We start from the raw sequence: 27171 nt of genomic DNA on the forward strand, positions 1-27171 counted from the left end.
CCGGTGTTGAGGGCGGGCTTCCGGGGCGGGGATCCGGGACCAAGGAGGAGTGTCTGACAGTTGGCGCCGCCGGGAGGGTGGGCCGGCTGCGCGAATGGGCGCCGGGCCGGTGGGCCAGGTGAGGCGAGGGCGGGGGTGGGGAGGTGGGCCTGGGCCGGATGCGGTGGGATAGGAGGGAGTACCGGTCTCCACTGGGAGACCCCGAGTGATTTCTTTCTCTTTACCTCGGTTTCCTTCTCTGTAGAATGGGGGTCCGAATAGAACTGTAGCACCCGCTTCAGAGGTCGAATGCAAAGTGAGCTCTTGCAGGTCACAGCCGCTAGCTCAGAGCTTGTACCTAGTGCTCCCTGCCTTTCTATACCACTGTTAGCATTGGTGATGTTTGCGTTGGGCGTAAGAGATTGTTGGACTTGGAATCCTACTGACTTGGGTTCCAGTCCCAGATCCACTGTGTGGCAGTGGGCCCGTGCCTTCACCTCCCTGAAGCGCAGTTTCCTGCGCTGACAGTCTCAATATCATATGGTCATTTTGCAGATTGTGATGAGACGTGTACGTTAAGCATTTAGCATAGCAAGAGCTCAGTAGATTGGGACTATAATGATAATGATTCAGAGAGTCATTGGTGTAGCTGGGAATTCCAATAAAAAGGAGGAAGGAATCTCAGAGACAGCAGTAGAAAAAACAGAACCGCATTTGGGAAAATCGACATTCTGCCACTTATTATTTGGCCAATTTTGTCCAGTCTTGTAGTATAGATTTTTATTTTTCTTGAAAATGATTGTTGCGTGTTCCTTTGTCATTCATTTGAGAAGGAATTCACATTTCTGTCCTAATGGAAACCTAGCATTGCTTGCCATGAGAAAGGAAAAAAAATCTGAAATACAATGGAAACAAAACAGCCCATTAAATTTTAGACAGTGAATGAAATATAATTGAAAAGAGGATAATTTATGTTCTATGAGTCCATGTTGTCAAATCCCATCGACTCCATCAAATTGTTTTTGTTTTTGTTTTTTGATAGTAATAGGGATTGGACCCAAGGCCCCACTATGGTAGGCAAATGTTCTACCACTGAACCATGTGCCAGCTCTTTTACAATTTTTTATGTTGAGACAGGGTCTCGCAAAGTTGCCCAGGCTGGCCTTGAACTTGCAATTCTTCTGCCTCAGACTCTGGTCAAAAGTCTTGGCATGCAGCTGACGTGTCCCACCCTGAACCTAGCTTACTGAAGATTTATTTTATTTAAGGCACACTTACCACTTGCTGAGTATTGTTCCAAGAGCTTTGAGTTTATTGGCTCATTTAACCCCTCTAAAACCTTTAGCAATAGATACTCTTTCTTATTGTACAGTTGAGAAAAATGAGTTCCAGAAAGATTTAGCCACTTGCCTAGGATTAGGAAGAGGTAAAATTGGGATATGTATCCAAATCTAAGAGCTTAGCACATGGAATCTGGTACATGTTATTTAATTGAGTTTTGGGAACTGCCATGTAAAAAATTTCTATTTTGTTAAATTTCAACTCTGAAGAATGCGCTGGAAGTGGCTTTTAAGGTGGTAGAGAAAGGTAATTGGGTCCAAGAGGGAATTCCACAGCAATGGGGAAGAATACCAATACTTAAAGGATTCAGATAAGCATTAGCTAAGATCTTGCAAGGACAGACTCATAGTAAGTAATACCTTGTTTGGCTAGTAATACCTTGTTTGGCATTAACCACAGTTTGAATTCAGTTCCTGGCCCTGCTGGGTGTTGTTGTGTGAACCTTAAACCTACCTCTCTCATATTAAAATTTTTGACTTTTTTGCTCATTTTTACTTTTTTCCCAGGCTGGCTGTGAGAAGTCACTGACTACATACTCAATTCCTGGCATGTAGGAAGCACTCACAAGGACTTACTCCATGGGCATCGGAATCAAGGAGAACTTGTTTTTGAATCTCAGTAAGGTCAGTTGCTAAATGTGACATTTGACAAATGACTGCTCCTTATGAGTCAGTTTTTTGATTGATTAAAATAGAGCTAATAATAGTCTTTGCTCATGAGGCTGTTGCAAGGCAATCAGTATGATGCTTAACTTTGGTCCTGATGCTGTTAGTGCTGGTTTGTGAGTTGCTGACATCTTACTGACATCTCTCCATGCCCTGCTCTTTTTTTTTAACTTATTTTTATTTTTTAGTTGTCAGTGGACTTTTATTTATTTTTATTTATTTATATGTGGTGCTGAAAATCAAACCCAGTGCCTCAAACATGCTAGGCAAATGCTCTACTGAGCCACAACCTCAGCCCCATGCCCTGCTCTTTGAGGGATGCATATTGTATTATCTTTGTCCCGTGGTAAAATCTAGAAGGGAAAGTAAATATGAGTGTCAGGTGCAGTGCAAAATGATGTCTGGTCATGTTCGTCAATCATGGAATCAGCAGAAGCCAGAAAAGGCTAGGGAAAAGGAAAGAGTCTCACATGTGGGAACTGAGGGAAAGCATCACAAAGTGGGGGACAGCCAACAGAGGGAAGAAGAGCTTGCCAGGAGGATGATGGGAGATAGGTATTACAGGCTCATGTGACATCCTGTGTAGAAACTAGGAGGCAAGCTGGGTTCAGAGGCACATGCCTGTAGTCCCAGCTACTCAGGGAGGGTAAGGCAGGAGGATCACTTGAGCCCAGGTGTTCAAGACCAGCCTGGGCAACATAGTGAGACCCCCAACTCAAAATTAAACAAAACAAAACTGAGACACAGGTAAAGCACCTGATGGAGAGGAAGGCTGACTGCGAGACCAGGGGATGAGGCCAGGAAGAGCCCTTCCCAGTCCACTTAGTATACACCAAGCCTAGTCTCAGCCCCCTCCCAGGTCTTGGTACATAGCCCACTTTGCCCTCACAGCAGTCCTCTAGAGTAAGTAACATCCAGCCACACCAGTGCACAGAAGGGGATCCTGAGACTGGACTGCAGAAGTAACTTGTCAAGGCCACACAGCTAGTAAGTGGTACAGCTGGATTTGAACCCCCTTGCAGTCTAGTTCAAGTCTTTATTCTTTTTTTTTTCCCTTTTCTTCTTCTTCTTCTTCTTTTTTTTTTTTTTTTTGTACCAGTGAGGTACATCCCCAGCCGTTTTTATTTTTTATTTTGAGAGAGTCTCCATAAGTTGCTGAGGCTTGTGATCCTTCTGCCTCCCCTCCCAAATTGCTGAGGTTGCGGGTGTGCACGCCACCATGCCTGGCTCCAAAGTCCTTACTCTTGACCACTCTGTTATACCCTCAGAATGGAGAGATGAGGGAGAAGCATCAGTGTTGGAACTGGGCCTGGTTGAAGAGGGCAGGGTCAATTGAGAGGGCAGAGGAGATGGAAGAGAGGAAGTAAGTTTGGCCCAAGACAGTGTGGCCAGGTGGTCCTGGAGGCAGGTAGCACATGAGAAAGTCATTTCCTTTAGTTATCTTTCAACACTGCCATTCATGCCTGCAAAGTTTCCATTGGTGCTGATGTGTCTATAACACCTTTCAGCATCTGCTGGTCTTATCCAAGTGAAAATTGGCTTTCCATTTCCTCTCTGGCCCCCCACCTCTCTGACCAGGCTCCTGCTGTCCTGGCTCACTCCACTGCAGCCACACTGGCTCCTCATCCTTCAGATCTGCCAGCAGAGCCCCTGTCTTAGGGCACCGGACTCATTGGACCTTCTCTGTAAAACTACACAGCTTGGGCTGGGGTTCTGGCTCAGAGGTAGGGCACTCGCCTAGCATGCATGAGGCATTGGGTTCCATCCTCAGCACCACATAAAAATAAATAAAGAAATTGTATCCATTTATAACTAAAAAATAAATATGAAAAACAACAACAAAAACAAAAAACACAGCTTTCTCCCTCCCCTCCTTCAGGTCTCTGTGTCACTTTAGTCTTCTTTGATCATCCAATTGAGGATTGCGACTGTCCCCTCCCAGGCCCTACATGTTTTCTCCATAACACTGGTAGCTTCCAACACTCTGCACTGTAAGCTGTTTTGCTTGTTGACTCTCGTCTCACTCCCCTGTCTCTGCACATGCTAGGCTCCATATTTTGTTCATCTCAGTATTCTAAGTGCTTCACATGGAGTACGTTCTCAGTAAACAATGTGTAAATGGGTGAGTGAATGGTATTTATGAAGAAGATTTTGGGGCAGGAAGTGTCTTTTTCTGTCCCTGTTCTAATCAGACCTTTGAGGTGTGTGGGATCAGAGCTGTGGACATTTGTTGTCCCTGGGACTTGTCCCAGGCACAAGTGATAGTTGTGGTGGCAGCTCTGTCTGAGCTGACGTTCTGCCAGTTGCTCTAGGCTATTCCTGGACTGTGAGCCCCTAGCCCAGGAATGCTCCTCTGGCAGGCAGGCAGGCAGGCAGGCAGGCAGGCAGGCCGGCCGGCCGGCACTGGGAGAGGAACGTATGCTCACATGGTGGCGATTCATGGGCCTTCTTTTATTCTGTGTTCCAGGCTCCAGGGAGCAGTGTCTGGCCCAGCGAGACGATGGTCTCAGTGACTATGGGTGAGTCTGTCCTTCTCTGGATGGCCCCCTCTCCCCACTGCCCTTTCTGAGGTATGGCCAGGAGGGGGAGGGAGGGAAGGAAACTGGCAGGAACAGCTGTACTCTGACGAAGGTGGGGGGCAGGGCTGGGGCCAGTTCAAGGCTGCCTGCCCCTTCTATGTATCTGGATCTACTGACTACGTAGTTTAGCCATAAAGAACTTGCAGTATGATGTCTTTCAGATCTCCTACAGGGCTTCTCAGAGCCTTGGTTTTCTAACCTGTGAAATGGAGATCATAATACTCCTTGCATCCTGGCATTCTGGAGATTACTGCAGGTCATTTCTTGGTCATATGAGCTCAACAAATGTTAACTGTTGTGATTTTCATGAGCTGTATCACCTGATTTTCTTTACACTCTGATTTCAGGATTGCCCAGACACAGAAATTACTTGGTAGCTTTGGAGAATCTTGAGATTTACTATACGTATAGTGAAGTACAGGAAACCCATTAACATGATATTTGTTTTGGTACTGGGAATTAAACCCAGGAATGCTTCTCTGGTCCTTTATTTTATATTTTATTTTTTTTGTGCTGGGGATTGAACCCAGGGCCTTGTGCATGCAAGGTAAGCACTCTACCAACTGAGCTATATCCCCAGCCCTCCCTGGTCTTTTTTTAATTTTTAATTTTGAGAGAGTCTTGCTAAGTTGCTGAGGGTCTCTCTAAATTGCTGAGGCTGGCCTTAGACATGAGATCCTCCTCTCAGACTCCTGAGTCACTAGGATTACAGGGATGTGTCACCACACCTGGCTCCCATGTTTTTGTTTTTGTTTTTTTAATATTGTTAGTTTTGGGTTGACACAATATCTATTTTATTTTTATGTGGTGCTGAGGATGGAGCCTAGTGCCTCATGCATGCTAGGTGAGCACTCCACCATTGAGCCACAACCCTAGCCCTCCCATGGTTTTAAAACAATTAAAAAGCAAATATCTGAAATAATTATAATCCCATTTAAATACAGCATAGAAGCTGACACAACCAATCCATGATTTTAGAAGGTAGTTATTGCCCTTGGGAAGGGGTAATAGTGGCAGTAGGGGGATCTGGGATGTTGGGCATATTTTCTTTCTTGGTCAGAGTGCTGGTTACATGGTGTGTTTGGTTTAAGAAAATCTATTGACTTGTGTACCTTTTGGCTTACACATAGTGCAATAGAATGATTGAAAAACCAAACTCCCTCTAACCATCCTTGTCAAGAAGTGGAATATTTTCAGATGCCTCAGGGTCCTGCCTTGGTCCTACCTGCTCCTCCAGGTGGAGTAAACCACTCTCTCATCTTTTCTGGACATATTTCCTTATCTTTCTATCTCTGTGTAGTTGTTTCACCAGTAGAAACCTTTTTATCACTCTCGTATTCTACAGACTTTTTATCACTCTCCTATTCTACAGATTTTTTTTTTTTCAGTGCTGGGAATTGAACCTAGTGCATGCTAGCAAGCACTCTACCACTGACTGAGCTGCACCCCCAGCCCCAGTCTTGGATTTTGAAATTACGCGATGAAGTCTTCCGTTCTGTGTTGTTTGGTGTCTGACTTCCTTGTTTGAGGGTCATCTCTGTGGTCAAACATAGCTGTTGTCCTTTCTTTTTCGCTGTTGTGTAGTACTTCACAAAGTGACACAGTATGTTCATAATGCCACCATCAAGGGTTGAAGCTCTTTCTTTTTTTTTTTTAACTTTTTTTTTTAGTTGTTGATGGACCTTTTATTTATTATTTATTTATTTTCGGTGCTGAGAATCAGGCCCAGCGACACACATATAGGCGAGCACTCTACCACTGAAGTACACTCCAGCCCTGCCATGTATATTCTTGAATCTGTCTCCTCCTGGTGTGTACAGCAAACACCCGCTCACCCATTCCTAGATACATTGTTGCTCAGTTAACATTTCTGAAGTGGAGCTACAACTTAACAACCAGCGGCTTTTGACAGTTTAATTGGCTGCTTGTTTTCCTTCTTAGTAATACGTGAGATGATGATGTGTGCTGGGTGGGGACATTTGCAGTTCCTTGGACACTGGGTTTCAATAATCTTATGGTTAAAATTTCAGGATTTTCCTCAGGCAGAGAGTTATTTCCAACCTATGTGATGCTTTTTCGCTGCTGAAGAATAGATTAATTAAGATACAATTCATAAATGAGACATTTTACCTATTTAAAGTATACAAATTTAATGGTTTTTACATTCTCTATTCACAGGGCTGTACAGCCATCACCACAGTCAATTTCAAAGCCTTTTTATCACTCTCCAGGGAAACCTCATGCCCATCAGCAGTCACCACTTCTTTTCTCCCAGCTCCTGGCAACCACTAATCTACTTTCTGTCTCTGAATTTGCCTGCTCTAGACATTTGTAGAAATGGAATCATTATGTGGTACTTTTTGCTACATAGACACATTGCCTACTGTGGGCTAATGGCATCCAGAGCCCTGCGTCTTGGCCAGTGGGTAGTGCCCTTTTCCTGTGGGCTGGTGGAGGGAGCCTTAAGGTCAGGAAGCCTTGTCTGCTCTCTAGCCCCACAGGGCTCAGGCCACTGAAAGACACTGGCTGCGCAGGGTCCTCCTTGGCAAGATGTGACCTAGGGGTCTGTGCCTGAGTCCTGCATGCCACCCATAAAACACCTAATCCTAATTGTGTCTTTTTCTCCACTCTAAGCTTCAGTTGTTTTAAAAGGAAAATGAGTGAAATTATACTAAATCTTTTTTGTTTGGGTACTGGGTAACTACTGAGCCATATCCCCCGCACTTTTTATGTTTTGTTTTGTGACAGGGTCTTGCTAGGTTGCTTAGGGCCTCACTGAGTTGCTGATGCTGGCCTCAAATGCAGTCCTCCTGCCTCAGCCTCCTGAACTGCTGGGATTACAGGCGTGCCCTGCTGTACTTGGCCCACATCTTTTCTAATTCAAAATGGATTGTTAGGTGTACTATTATCACCACGAGAAAGAAGTTGCTGGTGAAACTGGCACACCATCAATTATGAGGTCGATCTTTATTTTAGAGATATTAAAATGTGAAAAAGAAAATGTCTACTTGGACCCCCCCACTTTTTTTTTGTACCAGAGGATTGAACCCAGGGGTGTTTAACCTACATCCCCAGCCCTTATTTATCAAGACAGGAACTTCCTAAGTTGTTTAGGGCCTCCCTAGACTGCAGAATCTGGTCTTGTGATCCTCCTGCTTCAGCTCTCTGAGCTGCTGGGATTATAGCCACTAAGCCCGCCCTGCAAGGAACCATTGGTCTTGTTGTGTGTTTTTGTTTTAGCAGTGCTGGGAATGAACCCAGAGCTTTAATTGCCTTACCACTGACCCACACCCCCAGCCCTTGGGATCATTGATCTTATCTTCCACCTGGTCTGACAAGTCAGGGTCAGAAAAAGAAGTTTAGGTATAACAATGCTTCATGGCAGAGTCTGCCAGTGGCTCCATGTGTTTTTGTTTTGTTTTGGCTCTGGCGATAGAACTCAGGCCGGGAGCATACTAAGTGCTCTCTGCCGCTGAGTTACACCCCCAGCCCGGCTTCATGTTTAGTGATGGTGAGAGGAGAGAGGAGAACCAGTAGTAATGGTAATAATAAATAAATAATAAATATAAAAGATGACATGGGTTGAGGAGATCCTTTGGCCAACCACCAGTTGAAGGCCTTTATGTGATTTTTCTCATTGAGTTTGCACAGTGATCCAAGGATGTTGGTGATGCCACCAATAAAATGTCAGTTCCACAAGAGCAGAGACTTCAATTTGTCCCCTGTGGTACTCCCAGTGCTTAGAACAAAACCTGAACTGTCCCAAGTAAACAGTATTTTCCCAAATTAATAGATGAAGAAAACAAGGCACTGAGCATTGTTGACTTGCCCAGAGTCCCTTAGTCAAGCAGGAAATGGCAGAGCTGAGACTTGAACCCAGAAGCCAAAGCTTATGCTGGTTCTTTTCATGTCTCTTTCTGAGGCAGGGCTGCTTCTACGGTGGGTAGGATCTTGCTGAAACTTGTGGGCTAGCTCTGTGACCCTTCCCCCTGGGCCTGGGGAGGGGAAGGGAAGAGAACCCCTCATCCCAGGTCTTGCAAATTAGTCGTTGACCAAGTGCCTGCAATGCTGTGGCAGCTTGAGGGCAGGGCAGAGCTGTGAGGAGAAGGTGGAGAGCTTGGGAGCTCTGTTCCTGGTTAGCTTTGTGCCCTGGGGTGGGTTGCCCAACCTCTTCAGCCTAGGTTTTGATTCCTCCTTGGAATCAAAGGAGGGGGAATCTCAATAGTGTTTAAGTCGGTGGTGAGGGGACAGCTTCCTTCCTTGGTGTGTGCACTCAGCGGGTGGCCTGGCAGGTGATGGGCTCTGAATCTCCGGGAGCCATTGCCATTGGGGTTCTGTGCTGCTCTTCCCTCAAGAGAATCACGAGAATAACAAGCTCTGTTCAACTCCCCAGCCACCTCTGAGTGGATCCAGTTCTTTAAGGAAGCCGGCATTCCTCCAGGACCTGCTGTTAATTATGCTGTGATGTTTGTGGATAATAGGTGAGGTGACTTGAGGGGACAGGGCTGATCTTGGGTGGGGGGAGGCAGGGAGCTGGCTTGCCCACTTTGGGCCTCACTGCTGACCCTCCCCTGCAGGATCCAAAAGAGCATGCTATTAGATCTCAACAAGGAAATCATGAATGAGCTGGGCGTGACTGTGGTGGGTGACATCATTGCCATCCTAAAGCATGCCAAGGTGGTACACCGCCAGGTGGGTGCTCTGCATGGAGGGCAGTTGCAGATCTAGCAGGAGACCTGGCAGCACAGCAGGGGGACTTGGGTTCTGAAGCTGATTCAGCCATTTGCTCTGTGACATTAACTTATGGCCTAACCTCTCTGTGTCTTATGTTCTCTGCCTATAAAGAGCAGAGAGGTAAACCTATCCTGAAGTGTGGCTGTGTTAGGCTAGCACAGGTACTCTGCCTAAAGTAGAGCCTCAGTAAAGGTTCTAACTTTTATCATTGTGAATTCGTACCTTCCCCATAATCATCATTTATTTCTAGAACTTTATCTGTCCCCAGGACAGCAGGGTTTTGTTTTGTTTTGCTTTGATTTTGCAGTGCTGGGGTGGAACCAAAGGCCTTGTGCATACCAGGCAAGTGCTGTACCACTGAGCTACACCCGAATCCCAACCCTGACACTTTTTTTTGGGGGGGGTATTGAACACAGTGTCTTGTGCAAGGCAAGCACTCTGCCACTGAGCTGCATCCTCAGCCCTCTTCTGGATGTTTTAAAGAGTACTGGTTAGATACTTTGTGGGATGTCCCTCAGTTTGGGTGTGCATAGTGCATTTTCCTGGTCATGAATGAAATGTTTGAACATCCCTTCTCTGGCAGTCAGGTTCTGATCCTCCTCCACGTTGCTCGGATCTCTGTCCCTGGTTCTGTTGTGTTAATCGAGGTGCCTGTTTTTTACAGGACATGTGTAAAGCTGCCACTGAGTCAGTGCCCTGCAGCCCCAGCCCGCTCCCAGGAGAACTTCGCCGTGGTGCCTCTAGTGGTGAGTCTCATTTATTCAGGCCTCTTTTCCTCTTCGCACTCTGTCAGCAAAGAAGATACACCTGGTTATCCATGGCATCACTTCTGAATTTTGCAGAGGTGGAAGCAAAGCCATCTCAAACCCTCTTTTCTTTTTTGCATGACTGGGGATCTAGTCCAGGAGCCCTCTGCCATTGAGCTACACCTGAAGCCCTTTTTATTATTTTGAGACAGGATCTTGCTAAGTTGCCCAGACTGGCCTCCTCCCTCAGCTTCCCAAGTTGCTGGGATTATAGGCATGGGCCATAGTGCCCAGCCATCTGCAGCCCTCTTTAAGGGAGAGAAATAAACTGGGAAGTGAGTGGCTGTTCTTACAGTGTGTTCTTATTCACTGTGGACATGTTCCAGGGTGCCCAAAAGCAATCTAAGAGGTAGAAGCAAAGCCATCTCAGGCCCTCTTTTCTTTTTTGCAGGACTGGGGATCTAGTCCAGGGGGCCCTCTGCCATTGAGCTACACCTCCAGCCCTTTTTATTGTTTTGAGGCAGGGTCAGTCCCCAGATATGTGTAAAGCACAGCTTTAGTCTCTGCTTGCATAATATTTGCTCTTCCCAACTGGCCAGCATAAGCACTTTGTGCTAAGGCCAGAATCACTGTAGGAGCGCCAACTCAAAGGCATGAATTCAGGGAACTGAACAAATCGGTGATTATTTTTACAATAGTCCCACAACATATATGCAGAAAAAGGTTTGATCATAATGGTACAGCTGAATGACTTATGTGTAGGACACCCGTGTTGCCAGCATCCAAATGCAGAAACACAAAAATGACCAGCCTCCTAGAATCCCCCTTGAGGTCCTCTCAGTCACTTCCCCTCTCTGGGGCATCACTGCCTTGATTTCTAATAGCATAGAGTAGTTTTGCCAGTCTTTCAAATCTTTAATGAGGACATTTTTATACCTTTCTGAATATTGTTAATAGTTTAAGTTTAGCCAGGTGTGGTGGTGCATCACCTGTAATCCCAGCTACTTGGAAAGTTGAGGCAGTAGGATGCTAAGTTCAAAGCCTGCCTGGGCAACCTAGTGAGACTGTGTCTCAAAAATAAAAAGTGGGGCTGGGGTTATGGCTCAGTGGTAGAGCGCTTGCCTAGTACGTGTGAGGCACTGGATTCGATTCTCAGCACCACATATATATATAAATAAAGTCCATTGACAACTAAAAAATATTTAAAAAGTAAAATAAAATAAAACAAAAAATAAAAAGGGCTGATGGTAGAGCTCAGTGATAGAGTACTTGCCTGGCAAGTGCAAGGCCCTAGGTTCAAGTCCCTAGTACTACCAAAACAAAGTTTAAAAAATGAGAACGCATATACTTAAGAACTAGTGAAGACAGTGGGCAATTAAGAAGAGAAGGGGTAACAGGCAAAGAAAGAAAGAAAAGGGTGTGGAAGAGCTCTCCAAACAGCATTCCCACTAAGATCACTTGTATGCACTTCCTAGTATCCGTCACGTCACGTGTGTCTCTCTGATGCAGGAGGGAGGACAGTTCATTGTTCTCTGACATCCTGACTCAACTCAATTTCAATGGAAAACCAGGCAGACTGGAGCATGCCTGTAGTCCAGCAACTTGGGAGGCTGCAGCAGGAATATTGCTGTAGCCCAGCAGTTCAAGGCCAGCCTGGGAAACATAATGAGAGACGGTCTCAAAACGAAAATAAAGCAAAAATTCAGTGGAGCCAAGACAGAGTGTTTCACCTCCACCCAAACAGTACTTAGCTGTCATGATGATAAAGCAGCAGGTCCCTGGCCTCTGTCGGCAATATAGTTCCCTCTGTGTCAATACAAGAAGTGTGGCCGTCTCAGCTGCCTTCCTTTTATTGTAGAAGTTCCTGATCATGGTGCACCTGGCCAGGTACAATGCTGTGAGTGGAGGCTCTCCTGGGGCAGATTCTACACAGCCCAAGAGTTTGTAGCTGCTGGTCATAACGCCACCCCATCCAGCTGAAGGAAGAGCTGGAGAGATGTCTCTGGGAAATTGACCCTGGATATATACCAGAGCCTGAGCAGAGAAGAGACCAGGGCTGGAACCAGGCATTTCTTTCCAGAGAGGGAGGCAGTCTGATAGGACTAGGACATTTGTGTGTGCATGTGTGGTACTAGGGATTGAACCCAGGGTTTCTCTACCACTGAGCTACATTCCCAGCCCTTTTTATTTTTTTATTTTAAGACAGGGTCTCACTAAGTTGCCCAGGCTGACCTCAAGCTTGCAATTCTCCTGCCTCGTCCTCTTAGTTGCTGGGATTATAGGTGTGCACCACCATGCCCAGCTCTAGTCCTAGGACTTTGAGGAACTAATATTGCTCTGCCTCCAGACTTGGGTGCTGGGTATGTGAGGATCATCTTTTGTTAAATGGTCTGGGTAGGTTTAATTTAGTTTTCTATATGTTATAGTTATTATTAAAAAAAAAAGCAATCGGTAATTATAGCAGTGCATTGAGAGTCATTATGGGAGAAAAAGTCCCTACAGGAAAAGAAGATGGCTTTGGGAGGGTAGTGAGACAAAATACTGAAGTCTGGGAATGAGGATATAGCTCGGGGTAAAGTGCTTGCCTTGCAAGCACAAGGCCCTGGGTTCCATCCCTAGCACCTGGAAAACATCAACACACAATCTGAAAGCCAGTTGGCAGAAAGTAGGGGTTGAGGTGAGGCTTCTGGGACTAGTCAGAAAGTAATGGCAGCATGAAGACTTTCTCCCTTCCCTCCCCTGCAGCAGCTCCCCCAGAGCTCTTGAAACCCATGCCCTTGAGCTAGCAGCAACAAACCCTAGGCAAGACCATCTTCTTCATTCTGGGGCTGGCCCTCCTGTTGGCATGCTGCAGCTCCCACCCTCGCACCCCAGGCATCCCCGCTCCTGCTTCACAGACGACAGACTACCAGAGACTGCCCACTCATCACCAGAGGGAGGCCACCTCTTTCTTGCCCCAGCACAACTAGAGCCAGACCCACATTGCTCAGGAGCCTGGCTGAGTGACTCCGCTCCCTGAGTCCTGATCCTTCATCTGTAGATTGGTTTGCAGGGGCTCCTTTCTAGTGGGCATGTTGGTGTTTTCAGCAATGGGTTCATCTCTTCAGTAGACTTCACTGTGGACGTATGAAGGGTAGAAACCACTTTAGGTACTGGGGACCCTGCAGTTAGCAGGCCATGTCTCCTCACAGACTCCTGGTTTTGTGGGGGAGTCCACCAGTAAACAGATATAACTGACTGTCAAGCAGAGTTGAGGGCTACAAGAACAAGAAAGCATAGTGTGGGTCAGGGCGATAGAGGTGATGGGTGCTGACTGAGAATTGCCACCTGAGAGGAGTCCTGAGTGAAGAGAAAGCCAGCCTATCAGTACTTGGGGAGCAGCATTCTAGTCGGAAGGAACAGAGAGTGCCCAGGAGGCTCCTGCTTGCCAGCTGAGGAGCGTGGGGAGGGGAGGAGTGAGCTCAGCCCAGGGCTGGACACCTGATGGGCAAGGCGTGGTGGAAATGAGTCAGGTCCAGGGCCCTGGGAGGGGTGAGCTTCACAAGGAAGGTGAAGCCCTCCTCCAAGCATCCCTATTATGAGGAGAGTGCGGCCACAGGGTGACATGGGCTGCCCCTTCCTTGTGCTGTCCAGTGCCAGCCTTCTCCACTCTGGCTCTGAGGCTGCTGGATTCAGGCCTTCCTCCCAGGGCCCCGCCTGACTGGACACCCCTCTTTTCTCCCCTCAGCTGCCTCCCGAATGATCGCCAACAGCTTGAACCGAGACTCCCCACCCAGCACTCCTGCCAGACGGTCAGACACCAGCACTTCCAAAATCTCTGTCACTGTGTCCAACAAGATGGCAGCAAAAAGTGCTAAGGCTGCTGGTGAGGGACTTGGGCAGGTGGTGGGAAGAGCTGGAGGTGAATATGTGTTGACAGAAGGTATTTGGGGGGGGGGTCATATCCCCAATATTGCAAGGTTCTTTGAAGGCTACAGGGGCTACAAAACCTTTGAACTTAAATCACCTCTGTGAACTTGGTCAAGTCACCACACCTCTATAGGGCTCTCTTCATGTCTCCAACTGGGAGGATGGTGGGAAGTGCTCAATGGCATGTTGGCGCAGGTACATTTCTCTTGTCACTCAGTGGCTCAGTCTTTTTTAGCAGCCATTCACTGAGCCCCATTAGTGCTGGACCCTGTGCTTAGTGCCTTCGTCAAAGGTAAAGAACCTACTGCCTCCTTCCAGCTGTCAGTCTGAGCCTGTAACCCTGTGTCTGTAACCCTCTGGGCTTCCCATTTCTGATAATGAAGCCCACCCTTGTCCCATGGTCTCCTGGAGCCCTGCGTGGGTTGGACTCATCTCTTGCATCTCCTCTGCATGCTCTGGCTCAGTGCCTCTCCGGCCTCCTTCCAACAGTGGACCTCTGCCCCTCACGTTCCATGGGCAGCCTCCTCAGGCTTCTCCACGATTGCCTTGTGTTCCTCTTCCCAGTCTCACCTTGAGAGCTGAGAGTGGGACTCGAACCTTTGGACACCAAGATCTGCCCTACTCCTGTGCCTTGGTTGGCCCTAGCCCCACAGTGTGGTGTCATAGGCACTTGGAAGCTGAGGCCCAGGGGGGACTGTGTGTTTCCCAGGCCAGTTCCATCGTACTCTTCCCACATGGGCTCCCCTTTGCCTGTTTTTTTTTGGAAGCCTTGCCCCCTTTTGGCCTTGATTTGTTTGCCACAAATAAGAAGGCTACCATTAGTTTATAAGGTGTTGAAATAATGGTGACTGGCTCTTTCACCTCTTGACACATTGAGGAATTCTTTTTTTTTAATTGAAGTTTAATTTAGTTATGCACAATGCCTAAGTGATACATATACAGCTTTATTAGTTGTCCTAAAATGAGCATTAAAAAAGGGGGGGGGAGCACAGTTGTGAAAGTGTAGACCCTTCCCTTCACCCAGAAGGATCCCCATCTGAGGGCTTTTGGGCTGGATTTGGGTGAATCACAGAGAGCCTGGGTGCCTCCGATGTCTGGAGATCCCGAGTGCCTTCTGTGACCTTGTGACACCCAGACCTTTGAGTTCTTCAGGGCTCAGTTGGTGGTGATGGGGCCAATAAGGGGTCCAGTCAGGCAAATATGGAAATAAAGAACATATGTCCCCTTTGCCTAAAGTCTAACCCTAACCCTCCCCTAGCAGCTCTGGCCCGCAGGGAGGAGGAAAGCCTGGTTGTTCCCACCAAGCGTCGCCGTGTCACTGCTGAGATGGAGGGGAAGTACATCATCAACATGCCCAAGGGTACCACCCCCCGGACCCGCAAGATCCTGGAGCAGCAGCAGGCAGCAAAAGGTACTGGCCTATGTGTCCTGGAGACTGTGGGTCTCCTGGCTATGTCGCACAACACCCATCATGGCCTGCAGGTGGGGGCTGAGAAGTAGACTAATGAACTTAGGGGACCTTGGGCCAAGGAGATGCAACAGTGGCCATAAAGGAGGGGAACACATCACCTGTGTCCTGTTGTCCTGCAGTTAGTGTAGCCAGGCTCCTGAGGGGCAGGGGCAAGGAGTCAGTGATGGCTGCCTGTGAAGTGAATGACCCTGCCTGAGTGAGGGCAGGTGCCCCAAAGTGAGCATTGTCATTGTGAGCCAGTTAGACTGAGAGTCAGTGCAAGTGGGGGCTGGTAGCATGGAGATGTACTTTGTTATGGTAGCATTGTTTTAGGATGTTGTGTTTGAGGCCAGGTACAATGGCACACTCCAGTGATCCCAGTGACTTGGGAGGCTGAGGCAGGAAGATCACAAGTTCAAAGCCATCTTAGTAAGGCCCTAAGAAACCTAGCAAGACCCTGTCTCAAAATTTACAAAAAGGACTGGGGATGTGGCTCTGTGGCTCAGTGGTTAAGTGCCCTTGGGTTCAGTTCCCAGTACCAAAAGAATAGAAGAATGTTACGTTTGTTCTTATAGAAAAACTTTCAGATGGGGCAGAATCATACAGTAAAAAAACTTTCCCATCATTTCTGTATCCCATGGTTGCTGTTAACCTGTTTAGGGTAACATCTGTGAACTTGTGTGTATCTGCTCACATATGGACATTTTTTTCTTTTTAAACACAAATAGCATCATCTTACTTTTTTATTTATTTGTTTATTTTTGGTACTAGGGATTGAACCCAGAGCCTCAAGCATGCTTGCCAAGTGCTCTACTACTGAGCCACATCTCCAGCCCTTTTAGAAATTTTATGTTGGGGCCTGGGGTTTTAGTTTAGTGGTAGAGCACTTGCCTAGCACATATGAGGCACTGGGTTTAATCCTCAGCACCACATAAAAATAAAATGAATAAAAATAAAGGTTTTCTGTCCATCTACAACTAAAAATGTGTTTTAAAATAAATTTATGTTGAGATGGTGTCACTAAGATGTCAAGACTGGTCTTGAACCTGTGATTCTCCTGTCTCAGCTTCCTGAGTCTCTGGGATTACAGGTGTGTACACTGTGCCTGGTTCCTCATCATTATTGTTTTTTTAAAATTTGTTCTAATTAGTTATACTCTTCATTCGGTTTTAATGGCCATTTATTTCCATAGTATTTGTGAACCATGATTTGGTAAACATTCCATTGGTGGAGATTTAGGTTATTATTTGCTGAGAGAACTCATTACCATTCGTCAGAGTCTCCTAGGACCCATGATCCCCAAAGAGAAAGGAACAAATAGGAGTTAAGGACTCTTTCCTTACACACATTTCATGAATTTGTACTAAGGAGTAAGGAGTCTGGGGTGTCAGGGTGTCAGTTTGCAATGATCTTTCCCACACTAACTCTAGCCGGTGTGAGGGTGAGGGTCAACAGTAGCCAGTAGTGCGGGTGTACAGCTGACTCGGCTGTAGTGGAGCTGACTAGAGTCTGCTGGCCTTGTCATCCCTGCTTCAGGGTCTGCATTGCTCAGCCTGGCCCTAGGCCTGCAGGGCTGCTGAGCAGGTGCTGTCTCATGGCCTCTCTTCCCTCACAGGTGTCCACAGAACGTCCGTGTTTGACCGCCTCGGTGCTGAGACCAAGGCAGACACGACGACGGGGAATAAAGTGAGTTGGCAAAGGTGGAGCCTCATGGGGCTTGAAAGCACTTGTCTTCCTGGATGTTGTTCCTGATGCTCCTGCATCTCACCCCTTATGGGCCCCAGCACGGGCTCCCTACCTTCCCAGGCTGCTCCCTTCTTTGCTTGGGTCTTCTGCCCCGTGTCTGTCTGTAGTCTGTCTACCTGTATCTGTCTATCTGTCTGTCTCTCTCTCTCTCTCTCTCTCTCTCTCTCTCTCTCTCTTCCAGTCCAGTCCTAATCTGTCCTGATTTCTGCCGGTCGTTTCCTGTTCCCACCAACTCATACTGTCCTCAGCATCTTCCCCCAAAGTCACTCCTCTTCTAGGACCCCTTCTTAGGGATGTCCCCCTCCTCCATTCCAGTTAGTCCTTGAATTGGGTGACTTTCTTTCTCTACCTCTGCTGCCACTTCTTCCTGCCTGGATGGGGTGACAGCCTCCTAACTGGTCTCACACAGCTGCCGATAACCCCTTCCAGTCCCTGTCTCCCCAACAGCAGGGTGTGCTGCCCGCAGGATGGGCTGGCTTCCTCCTCTGCTAGAAACCCCTCTGAGGCTTTTCCCTATCTCTGTGACGAAGCCCACTGTCTTGTAGTGGGCTGCAATTCCCTGGGTCCCAGGCATGGAGTATGGTTTGGAGCATACCCTGGATCGCGCTGTGGCTGGCCACGTCACCTTTGCTGAACTGTGGGTCCTTGGCTCTTTCTCCTTCCTCACTCCCTTGCTCACCAGGTGCCACTGCTCTGGCTGTCTCTCACCTCCTCTTACCACTGGGATGATAATCACTCTCAGGGTCATGTGGCTGAGGGATCAGGCAGGTGGAGGCATCCCTGTGCTCATCCATCCTGCAGGGTGCCTGGCTGTGGAGCTGGAGTTTGGAGTCCCTCTGAACTCTAAGCATGGTTGAGCTGCCCATAGCTCCTCCCCTCCCGCATTCTTCTGTTGTATAAATTATGCGTTTATTTGAGCCAGTAAGGCAGGGAAGCTGCTTTTCTGGGAACTCCTGGGTGAAATTTCCCAGTTTGAGAAAGCCTCAGGATCAAACACAGCCACCCAGAGGTGGGGAGATGGGCATAACCTGCCAAGCACCCAATAACCTGTTTACCTCAAGATCCCTGCCTTTGAATCCTTCCCCTTAAATAAAGGATTGGGGCCTTTTTCAGTTGTTCAGTTCCAGTTCCTAGCTGGGCTGGAAGACCCATCAGGCACCCCCTTTTAAATCTGATTTCTGACTGGCTTTGGCTTTTTTTCTTTTTCTTCTTCTTTTTTTTAATTGTATTTGAACACAATATCTTTATTTTATTTACTTTTATGTGGTGCTGAGGATGGAACCCAGTGCCTCACACTGGCTAGGAGAGCACAATCCCAGCCCCTGTCTTTATTTCTTACTGATTATTTTAGACTTTTATTTTCCCAGGTGGCTCACACCTCCGAGTGGGAATCTGCTCTACTGAGGTGTTTGTAACCCTGGCATACTCTTCCTCAGAGAACACCTCACTGTCATACTTGCAGTTATTTATTTATTTATTTTTAATATTTATTTTTTTAGATGTTGGTGGACACAACACAATGCCTTTATTTTTATGTGGTGCTGAGGATCGAACCCAGGTCCCACCCGTGTTAGGCGAGCAATCTACCGCTGAGCCACAATCCCAGTCCCATACTTGCAGTTATTGCTGTCACACTTTGGACTGTGAGCCCCTTGAGAGCAGGTCTGGAACTGCTCTGTATCCCCAGCATTGCTTGGTCTAGGGCCAGGCCCCAGAGTTGGGGCTCAAGATATATTTGCTGAATAAATGACCAAGTGACTTTTCCCCATGCTCATCTGTAGACCTCGCCCATGTCATCCCTCTATGCGGCACACCCTGTTCCTTCCCTGCTTTATTGGACCCTTTCTTTTACTATTCAGATCTCAGCCCAGCTACGTCCTTGTCCAGGGAGCCTTCCTGAACTTCCAGGCAAGGTCTGGTGCTTTCTCTGGGCTTCCTACTCCCTGTCATCTCCAACCCATGCTGTCACCACCATCTGACTGATGGGTGTTTCTTCCAGCATTGAGTTCCAGGAAGGCAGTGTGTTGAGTGACTACATGACTCACTGTCCTATCTCTGATGTCCACAGCCCACGGGAGTTTTCAGTCGCCTCGGGGCCACTCCAGAGATGGATGAGGATTTGGCATGGGACAGCGACAACGACAGCAGCAGCTCTGTCCTGCAGTATGCTGGGGTCCTGAAGAAGCTAGGACGGGGCCCAGCCAAGGCCAGTCCCCAGCCAGCACTGACTGTCAAAGCCAAGGCCACAAGCTCAATGACAACGATGGCTGCCCCAACACTGCGGCGCCTGACGCTTTCCTCACGCCCTGGGCTGGAGAGGAAGCCAGAGTCTCTGTCCAAAGTCAGCATCATCCAGAGACTGGGCAAGGCCACCCTTGTGCCTGAGGCCCAGGACAGCCAGGTCACAAGCACCAAGAGTAAGTCCTCGGCTGAGGTCAAGGTCACCATTAAGAGGACTCTGGTGGGGCCCCGGGGGAGCAGCTCCACTGAGGGCCTTGGTGCCCAGATGGACCATGCAGGCACTGTGAGCGTGTTCAAAAGACTGGGCCGCAGGACCTTCTAGCCCATGAGCGGGGCGGGGTGCAGATGGCAGAATTGCCGGCCTGTGTCCGGCCCCTCTTCAGGCTCCTGGTCCCTTCAGAGCCTTCCTCAAGGGCCTGTCCGCCCACCTGCCAGCTCCTGGTGACACTGCTTGTCTCCCTCAGGCACTCACACTGGGCCTGAGCACTCTGGGGAATCGCCGCCCATAGTTCCTGGTCTGGCTGGTCACTGGCCTGGCTTTGCCTGCTATGGGACTTCCCTTCTCTCCTGCCCTCTGTTCTCTGCTCTTTGGCCATGGCCTTGGCAGAATCCACTTTTCTACCTCTTCCAAGTGCCAAGTGCCATCATCTTTCCTGTGACCCCTTCCTCCCTCTTAGCAGCACTTGCTGCCTCAAATTCTAGCTCCTCAGCTCCCTGTTCCCCTGCCCACTCCCTGTTCCCCCGGGGGTCTCCCTTCTCCTGGCACCCAGCCTTTCTCCCTCCTCTGCCCCTCCCCATTGCTGTAACTCCTCTCTTTCTTCCTCTTCACTCTGTTCATTTCTCTTCTGTTTTCTGTCCCCGTGGCAAGGCCCGACTGTCCGCTGCGTCCTGCCTGACCCTCCTGCACCTCCGGCCTCCCAGCGGCCCCCTCGTCGACGGTGGCGTCGAGCCTGTAGAGACTGTTAGCTGCCCTCCACGCCCAGGCTGGAGGGACTTCCCAGGCCCTGGGCTACTGCTGGGGCACCTCCATTTTCCTGCCCTGGGCATCTTTTTCTCTAAAAGTCTGTGGTGGGTGGTGGGCATTGGGAAGGGAGGCCAGTTTGGAGAGAGAAGACAACAGCTGATTTAATATATTTTTGTGACTTCCAAACCGTTTCTCTCCCCTCCTTCAGGGTGAGCTAAGGGTGTTCACTGCAAGCCTAGTGTGGGGTAGGGGCACTGGCTAAGGGTTGGGCTCCGTCACTGAAGGTCAAGCTCCTGCACACGTGTGGGCCTCGAGTAGAGGGAGTAATGGTCACAGTCACCATTCATTCCTCCCCCAACATGCTGCCACTATTCTGCCACTCTGCCCTTCCTCCACAATTCCACCTGTTTCTGCCACTCTGCCTGTTGGTGGCTCTTCAAACTGTGGGCTCCATTTGTGAGGAAATTAGTTCTTGTTGATTCAGTTGTTCACCCCCTCACTCTGCGCAGCCCCCGCCTGTTCTAGCAGGTGGGCAGGGCTGGCCAGAGTGGTCAGCCTCTGTAATGAGGGAGAAGGTGGCTACAGGATGGTGCTGTCCAAAAAATTGGAGGGATAAGAGAAAGAGGCCAGGGCCACTGTAAGTATATGGGATGAGAAAGCCTTTCAGAGGAGGTGACATGTTGACTGAACTGGGATACAAGAAGTGGCTTTGTGAAGTTCAGTAGGAACATTCTAACACAGGGAGAAGCAGGGGCAAAGGCCTTGAGGTGGGTCAAGGAACATGAAGAAGACCACGGGGCTGCCAGTGAGGGGCAGCTATCTACCATGAGATGGGGGCTGGTAGACAGGAAGCAGATGCTCTGGGGCTTTGGGACGCAGGATGAGGAATGTGGATATGGGTCTGAGGGCTCTGAGTTTTGGAGGGTTTGAAGCAGGGGAGTGATGAACTGAGTTGCCGTGTGTGACAATCGGTGGCACTGGCTGCTGTGAGGAGAGTGCATTGTTGGGAGGGCAGAGGTGGAGGCCACTGAGGTTTCCAGGCAGGGAACGAAGGTGACCTGCCTGATACCATGGCATTGGGGGGGGCAGAGAAACCAGTGGACATAGGGTGTGCTTTGGAAGTACAGCAGCAGACGCTGATTGGAAGAAGGGAATCATCATCCCACCCAGACTTTACCCCTGAGCTGCTGGGGAACAGCCATTGGCAGAGACAGGGAGGCAGGAGAGAGAGCAGGCTGGGGATCAGGGAGCTTTGTTCTGACCATGCTGAGAGTGAAGCACTGCTAGGGTTCCCAGTGGGTAGGTTGCAGGCTGGAGCCAAAGCCGAAGGCCCGGTGATACCAGCTGGTAAGAGCAGAGAGATTGGGAGGTCCCTGGAGGAGAATTGGTGGACCTTTTCCTATTGAGAGGACAGGATCTGATAAAGGAGCCACCCAGGAGGGGGCAGGGGTTTGGAGGATATCTAAGAGAGCCAGTGATAATCAGACTAGACCTCATATCTTTATTTTACTTAATTTGTTTTCTTCTGTGGTATTGGGGATTGAACCTGTGGACTCAAACATGCAAGACAAGCCCTCTACCACTGAGCTACACCCCTGGTCCTTGTCATTTCTTGATGTGTAATAGGAACTATAATAATAGAAAAACACACCTAGCTCACTTACCACAGAAGGCTTACCTGCACCACAGGTAAGTTCTGTCATTGTTGCTTTTCATAGAGGCTCACAGAGGGGAGTATATTGTTGAAGGCCTCAGCCAGCTGGCATGTGCCTGGATGGGTTGACCTCAGGGAGCTGACTCCAGGATCCTTACCTTGACCCTGTCTTGCCTCCATTCTGTATTTGAAACATGACCCTTTGGGGATGGGGGCAGGGTCCTAGGACAGTGATTCCATTTATTTATTTATACTTTTTTTAGTTGAGGGTGGACATGATACGTTTATTTTATTTATTTATTTTTATGTGATGCTGAGGATTGAATCCAGCGCCTCACACATGCAAGGCAAGCGCTCTACCACTAAGCCATAACCCCAGTCCTCCGACAGTGGTTTTAGACTAGAGTTATCTATGTGAACATGTCCTCAACACCCCATCAACTTGTCCTAGGAAGCATTTGTAGCTCTAAGACGCCACAGGGCTTGGGAGTCCTGCCCTGTCCTGCCACTGTCCTCAGAATGACCAGAACTGATGCCTTCTCTACCTCTCAACCTCTCCAGACTTACAATGTCCCATTCACTTGACTCAGAGATTCCCCCAAATCAACCCAAACAGCTGTGCCCCACAGGGCTGGATTATTCTTTTCTTGATTCTATTAAGCATTTTAAACACAAATAATATACTCACATGGTTCAAGATGGAAAAGGAACAAGAATGAAGAGTCTTCCCATGTCTCCTAGCACCCTATCCCTTCCCCAGAGGCCACCAAGGTTACTAATTTTTTTGTGTGAACATTACAGAGTCGTATGTGACACACACATACACAAATTTACATATACAATACATACATAAACCAGAGGAAAAGACGTACACACAAGCAAACACACATACATACTGACAATCTCATTTGTTTAATTGGTTCCTTTTAGGAGGAAATCCATATTGTTTCCAATTTTTTACTATCATTAGTAGTGCTATGATGAATGAAGCACATGTAGGATCAATTCTCAGGGGAATTTGAAGATCTTCAATGATATCTTTTTTTTTTTTTTTTTTTTTTTTTTTTTGTGGTACTGGTGCGTATACCCAGAGGCACTGTACCACTGAGCTCCATCCCCAAACCTTTTTATTTTTTACTTTGAGACAGGGTCTTGCTAGGTTGCCCAGGCTGGCCTTGAATTTGTAATCTTCCTGCCATCGCCTCTTAAACTGCTGGGATTATAGATGTGCACCACCAAGTCTGGCTTTTTTTTTTTTTTTTAAGATTCGGAGGATTGAACCAAAGGACTTGTGCGTGCCAGGAAAGTGCTTTATCCCTGAAGTACAAGGCCAACCCAATTTACCTGAGACCGGATCGGGTCATGTTAAATTGCCCTGGATGACTTTGAGTTTACAATCCTTCTACCTTAGCCTCTGGAGTAGCTGGGATTACAAGCCTGCACCTCTGTGCCCTGCTCCAGCGATATCTTTAAAGTGCAAATACTGATGTGGGTCAATAGCAAATTTGACCCAGGCTCTCCCCCAAGATTATTGGTATTCTTCAGCTGGCATATTTTTATAATGACCACCCCATTTCACAAAGGAATGAAAGGGAGGTGGGACTGTAGCTCAACCGCAGAGTGCTTGCCTAGCATGTGTGAAGCACTGGGTTCGAGCCTTAGCACCATATTAAAAAAATAAACAAAGGTATTCTGTCCATCCACAACTACAAAAAAAAAAAAAAAAAAAAAAGGAGGAGGAGGAGGAATGGAAAAGCAGGTCATAGTTGTGCACACCTGTAAGCCAGCTTCTTGGGAGCCTGAGGCAGGAAGATCACAAGTTCAAGGCCAGTCTGGCAACTTAGTGGGACCCTGTCTCAAAATACAAAATCAAAAGGGCTGGGGATGGAGCTCAGTGGTAGAGCACCCCTGGGTTCAATCCCTAGTACTGCAAAAAAAAAAAAAAAAAAAAAAAAAAAAAGATAAAAGGAAATGAATAGAAGTTGGACTCTTCTAAGTGAAGACTTGCTTGAGAAATTGGGCCAAGGGATGCCAAGAGCCAACACTGACCACCACCTCTGCGCTAGGAAGTACTAAATAAGCATTTGGTTAAGTTGGTGGACTTGTTGAATCCCAAGGGCAGCACCATGCAGGGCCTTTCCGTTTTCATCAGGTGAGCAGGTGAGGAGACAAGTGCAGTGAGCCCAGGGCCAGGGTCAGATCTGAGACAGCCCAGCAGAATGATTCTGTTTGGACGGTGGTCTTGGTCGCCTCTGGACCTGTCATCTCCTTTGGTGGCTCACATCAGTGGATACTAAAGGAAAACAGGAATTTGCAGAACCTGTGGCAGGCAGCCAGGGCACAGGCCACTCCCTATCCCTTCCTCCAGTGCCTGAGATGAGCCAGAAGTTGAGCTGCAGTGACCTTGTCCCTTGCTTTGGGATCCTGAACTGACTTAGTTTGGTAAATACTGCTCCTACAGACTGATCTGCCTTGGAAGGTCTGAGAATCCTGGAGAGGATGTATTTCCCTACTTTGAACTTCACTTGCTTTATGAACTCCAAACTAGAGCTTCACAGACTTGAGATAGCAAAACGTTTTTTTTTCATCTTTTTCCCCATCCCTTCTTTCCTCCTTTCTTTCATTTTTTTTAGTAATAGATATTAGTGGGTTTTTTAAAAATAGTTTTAGAGTTCTAGAAGAATTAAAATGGTAGTACAGAGAGTTGCCATATGCCCCGTCCCCAATTTTCCCAGTTATTAACATAGTACCTTGAAATGGTATATTTGTTATAATTAATGTATCCATATAGATGCATTAGTATTAACTAAAATCCAAAGTTTATTCTGATGGCCTTAGTTTTCTTTTATATATTCTAATATACATGACAGTAGATGATGTTCCAGAATCCCATTCAGGATACCATATTACATTTATGTTGTCAAATGTGACATTGTCATCAAATAAGGAGTTGCATGTCTCCTTAGGCTTCTCTTAGCAGTGGCAGTTGGTCAGATTTTATTTGGTTTGGGTGATGACCTTGATAGTTTTGGAAAGTGCTGGTCAGGTTTATTATAGGATGCCCCTTGATTGGAACTTATCTGATGTGTTTTCAAGATCAGACTGAGGTCAGGAACTTTTCAGAAGACCTTAACCATCTAGTGCCACTTCATTATCATATCAAGCCTTCACACTCCAACCCAAGTTTGCATTGTTTATGTAAGTTGTGATTATATTTGTCAAGTTCCTCACTTTGTAAAGTTACTTTTCTTTTTCCATTTACATCTTATGCTTTTTTTCAAGGAAATCACTCAGTGCAGTCCACATTTAGGGAGCTGGGGGAGGTGTTGCTAAAAATACCTTATTTTATTTATTTATTTTTATGTGGTGCTAAGGATTGAACGCAGTGCCTCACATATGCCAGGCAAGCACTCTACCTCTGAGGCACAACTCCAGCCCTGCGCTGTCCTTTTTGAGGGCAAAGTACCTACGTAAATTATTTGGAATTCTACATGATCCGTTGCTTCTGATTTATTAACTTATTCAATAATTTATTTTATTTTATTATTATTATTTGGTACTGGGACACTTGACCACTCAGCCACATCCTCAGCTCTATTTTGTATTTTATTTAGAGACAGAAGCTCACTGAGTTGCTTAGCACCTGGCTTTTGCTGAGGCTAGTTTTGAATTTGTAATCCTTCTGCCTCAGCCTCTGGAGCTGCTGGGATTACAAGTATGCACAACTGTACCCAGCCAGTAATTTATTTTAATTTAAATTTTAATGAATTCTTTTTAAACTGGGCTGGTGGTGCATACCCATAATCCTGGTGACTCTGGAGGCTGAGGCAGGAGGATGGTAAGCTTGAGGCCAGCCTTAGCAATTTAAAGAGATCCCACCTCAAAATAAAAATTAAAGGGCTGGAGATGTAACTCAGTGGTAAATCCCCAATACCACCCCCCCCAAAAAAAATCAACCAAGCATTGTTAATTAATTAAATTAAGTGGGGAGGGCTGGGAATGTAGCTCAGGCGGTAGCGCGCTCGTCTGGCATGCGTGCAGCCCGGGTTCGATCCTCAGCACCACATACCAACAAAAATGTTGTGTCTGCCGAGAATTAAGAAATAAATATTAAAAATTCATTCTCTCTCTCTCTCTCCTCTCTCTCTCTCTCTCTCTCTCTCTCTCTCTCTCTCTCTCTCTCTCCTCTCTCACTCTCTCTTTAAAAAAAAAATTAAAAAAAAATAATAAATTAAGTGGGGACACTGTATCACTGAACTACATTCCCAGCTTCTGTTTTGTTTGATTTTGAGGTAAGGTCTCGCCCAATTGTCAAGGCTGGCCTCAACTTGTTATCCTCCTCCCTGGCATCCCAAGTCTCTGGGATTATGGGCATATGCCACCATGCCTGGATATATTTATTTATCCAGACTCATGGATATTTATTTTAAGTTATAAACCTATATGACTCTTTTTTTCTTCTTTCATTATTCTGGGTTTGGCCATTGGAGCTCTTTCAGTTGGCTATTGTGTCTCTTTGACTTGACTTACTTCTACCTGTTTTATTTTTTATTTTGAGACAGGGCCTCCCTAAGTTTCTGAATCTGTCCCTGAACTCCAATCCTCCTGCCTCAACTTCCTGAGCCTCTGGGATTACAGGTGTGGGCCACCATGCTTGGCGTTTGTTTTTCCAGCACATCCTTACTTTCTGGCACTGCATGGTGCTCCAGTTCATCTTTTATGTTTCCTGCCCTAGTCCTAAAGTTGGCCCTGTCTTCAAGGAGCCCAATTGCTTTTATTCCTTAACAGTATTAGAAACTAAGATATTTGGGCTGGGGGTGTTGCTCCGTAGTAAAGTACATGGTTAGCATGCATGAGGCCCTGGGTTTTGTCCCCAGCACCAAAGAGATAGAGACACCAATGTCTAGTTGTGAAATATAGTTTTTGCTACTAGCATATCTTCTTTTTTTTAAAAAATGAAATCTTAATATGGAACCCAAATATGTACCACATGTTTAAAACAGAAAAGCACTTATTCACATACATTGAAGTACTTATCTTGAATTAATTCATGCAAACAGTACAAAATTCAAAGGTTCAAAAGGATATACAGTGCTAGATATAGTGGTGCACACCTGTAATCCCAGCAATTTAGGAGTCTGAGCAGGGGGATTGCAAGTTCAA

The 27171-nt window shown here is 47.2% G+C and overlaps 1 protein-coding gene across 5 annotated transcripts; it reads left to right on the forward strand.

Annotated features, from left to right (window-relative positions):
• The first annotated feature begins 29 nt into the window (after window positions 1–29).
• C15H19orf47 (chromosome 15 C19orf47 homolog) lies at window positions 30–20540 on the forward strand. Of its 5 annotated transcripts, none has more exons than XM_040278871.2 (11): window positions 30–118; window positions 1827–1943; window positions 4453–4504; window positions 8958–9045; window positions 9142–9256; window positions 9963–10044; window positions 13772–13945; window positions 15212–15364; window positions 17019–17089; window positions 19218–19566; window positions 20259–20540. In XM_040278871.2, exons 2-11 carry the CDS (start codon window positions 1899–1901, stop codon window positions 20354–20356), a joined length of 1227 nt encoding a protein of 408 aa, XP_040134805.1. In that variant the 5' UTR covers window positions 30–118; window positions 1827–1898; the 3' UTR covers window positions 20357–20540. The 5 variants fall into 5 exon arrangements, with proteins under 5 accessions (XP_040134805.1, XP_013218831.1, XP_040134804.1 ...); XM_013363377.4 differs by having other exon boundaries at window positions 13772–13909; window positions 15215–15364; XM_040278870.2 differs by having other exon boundaries at window positions 19218–20540.
• The last annotated feature ends 6631 nt before the right edge of the window (window positions 20541–27171 follow it).

Source organism: Ictidomys tridecemlineatus, chromosome 15, assembly GCF_052094955.1.
Source record: "Ictidomys tridecemlineatus isolate mIctTri1 chromosome 15, mIctTri1.hap1, whole genome shotgun sequence".
In the NCBI taxonomy this organism is placed as follows: domain Eukaryota; kingdom Metazoa; phylum Chordata; class Mammalia; order Rodentia; family Sciuridae; genus Ictidomys; species Ictidomys tridecemlineatus.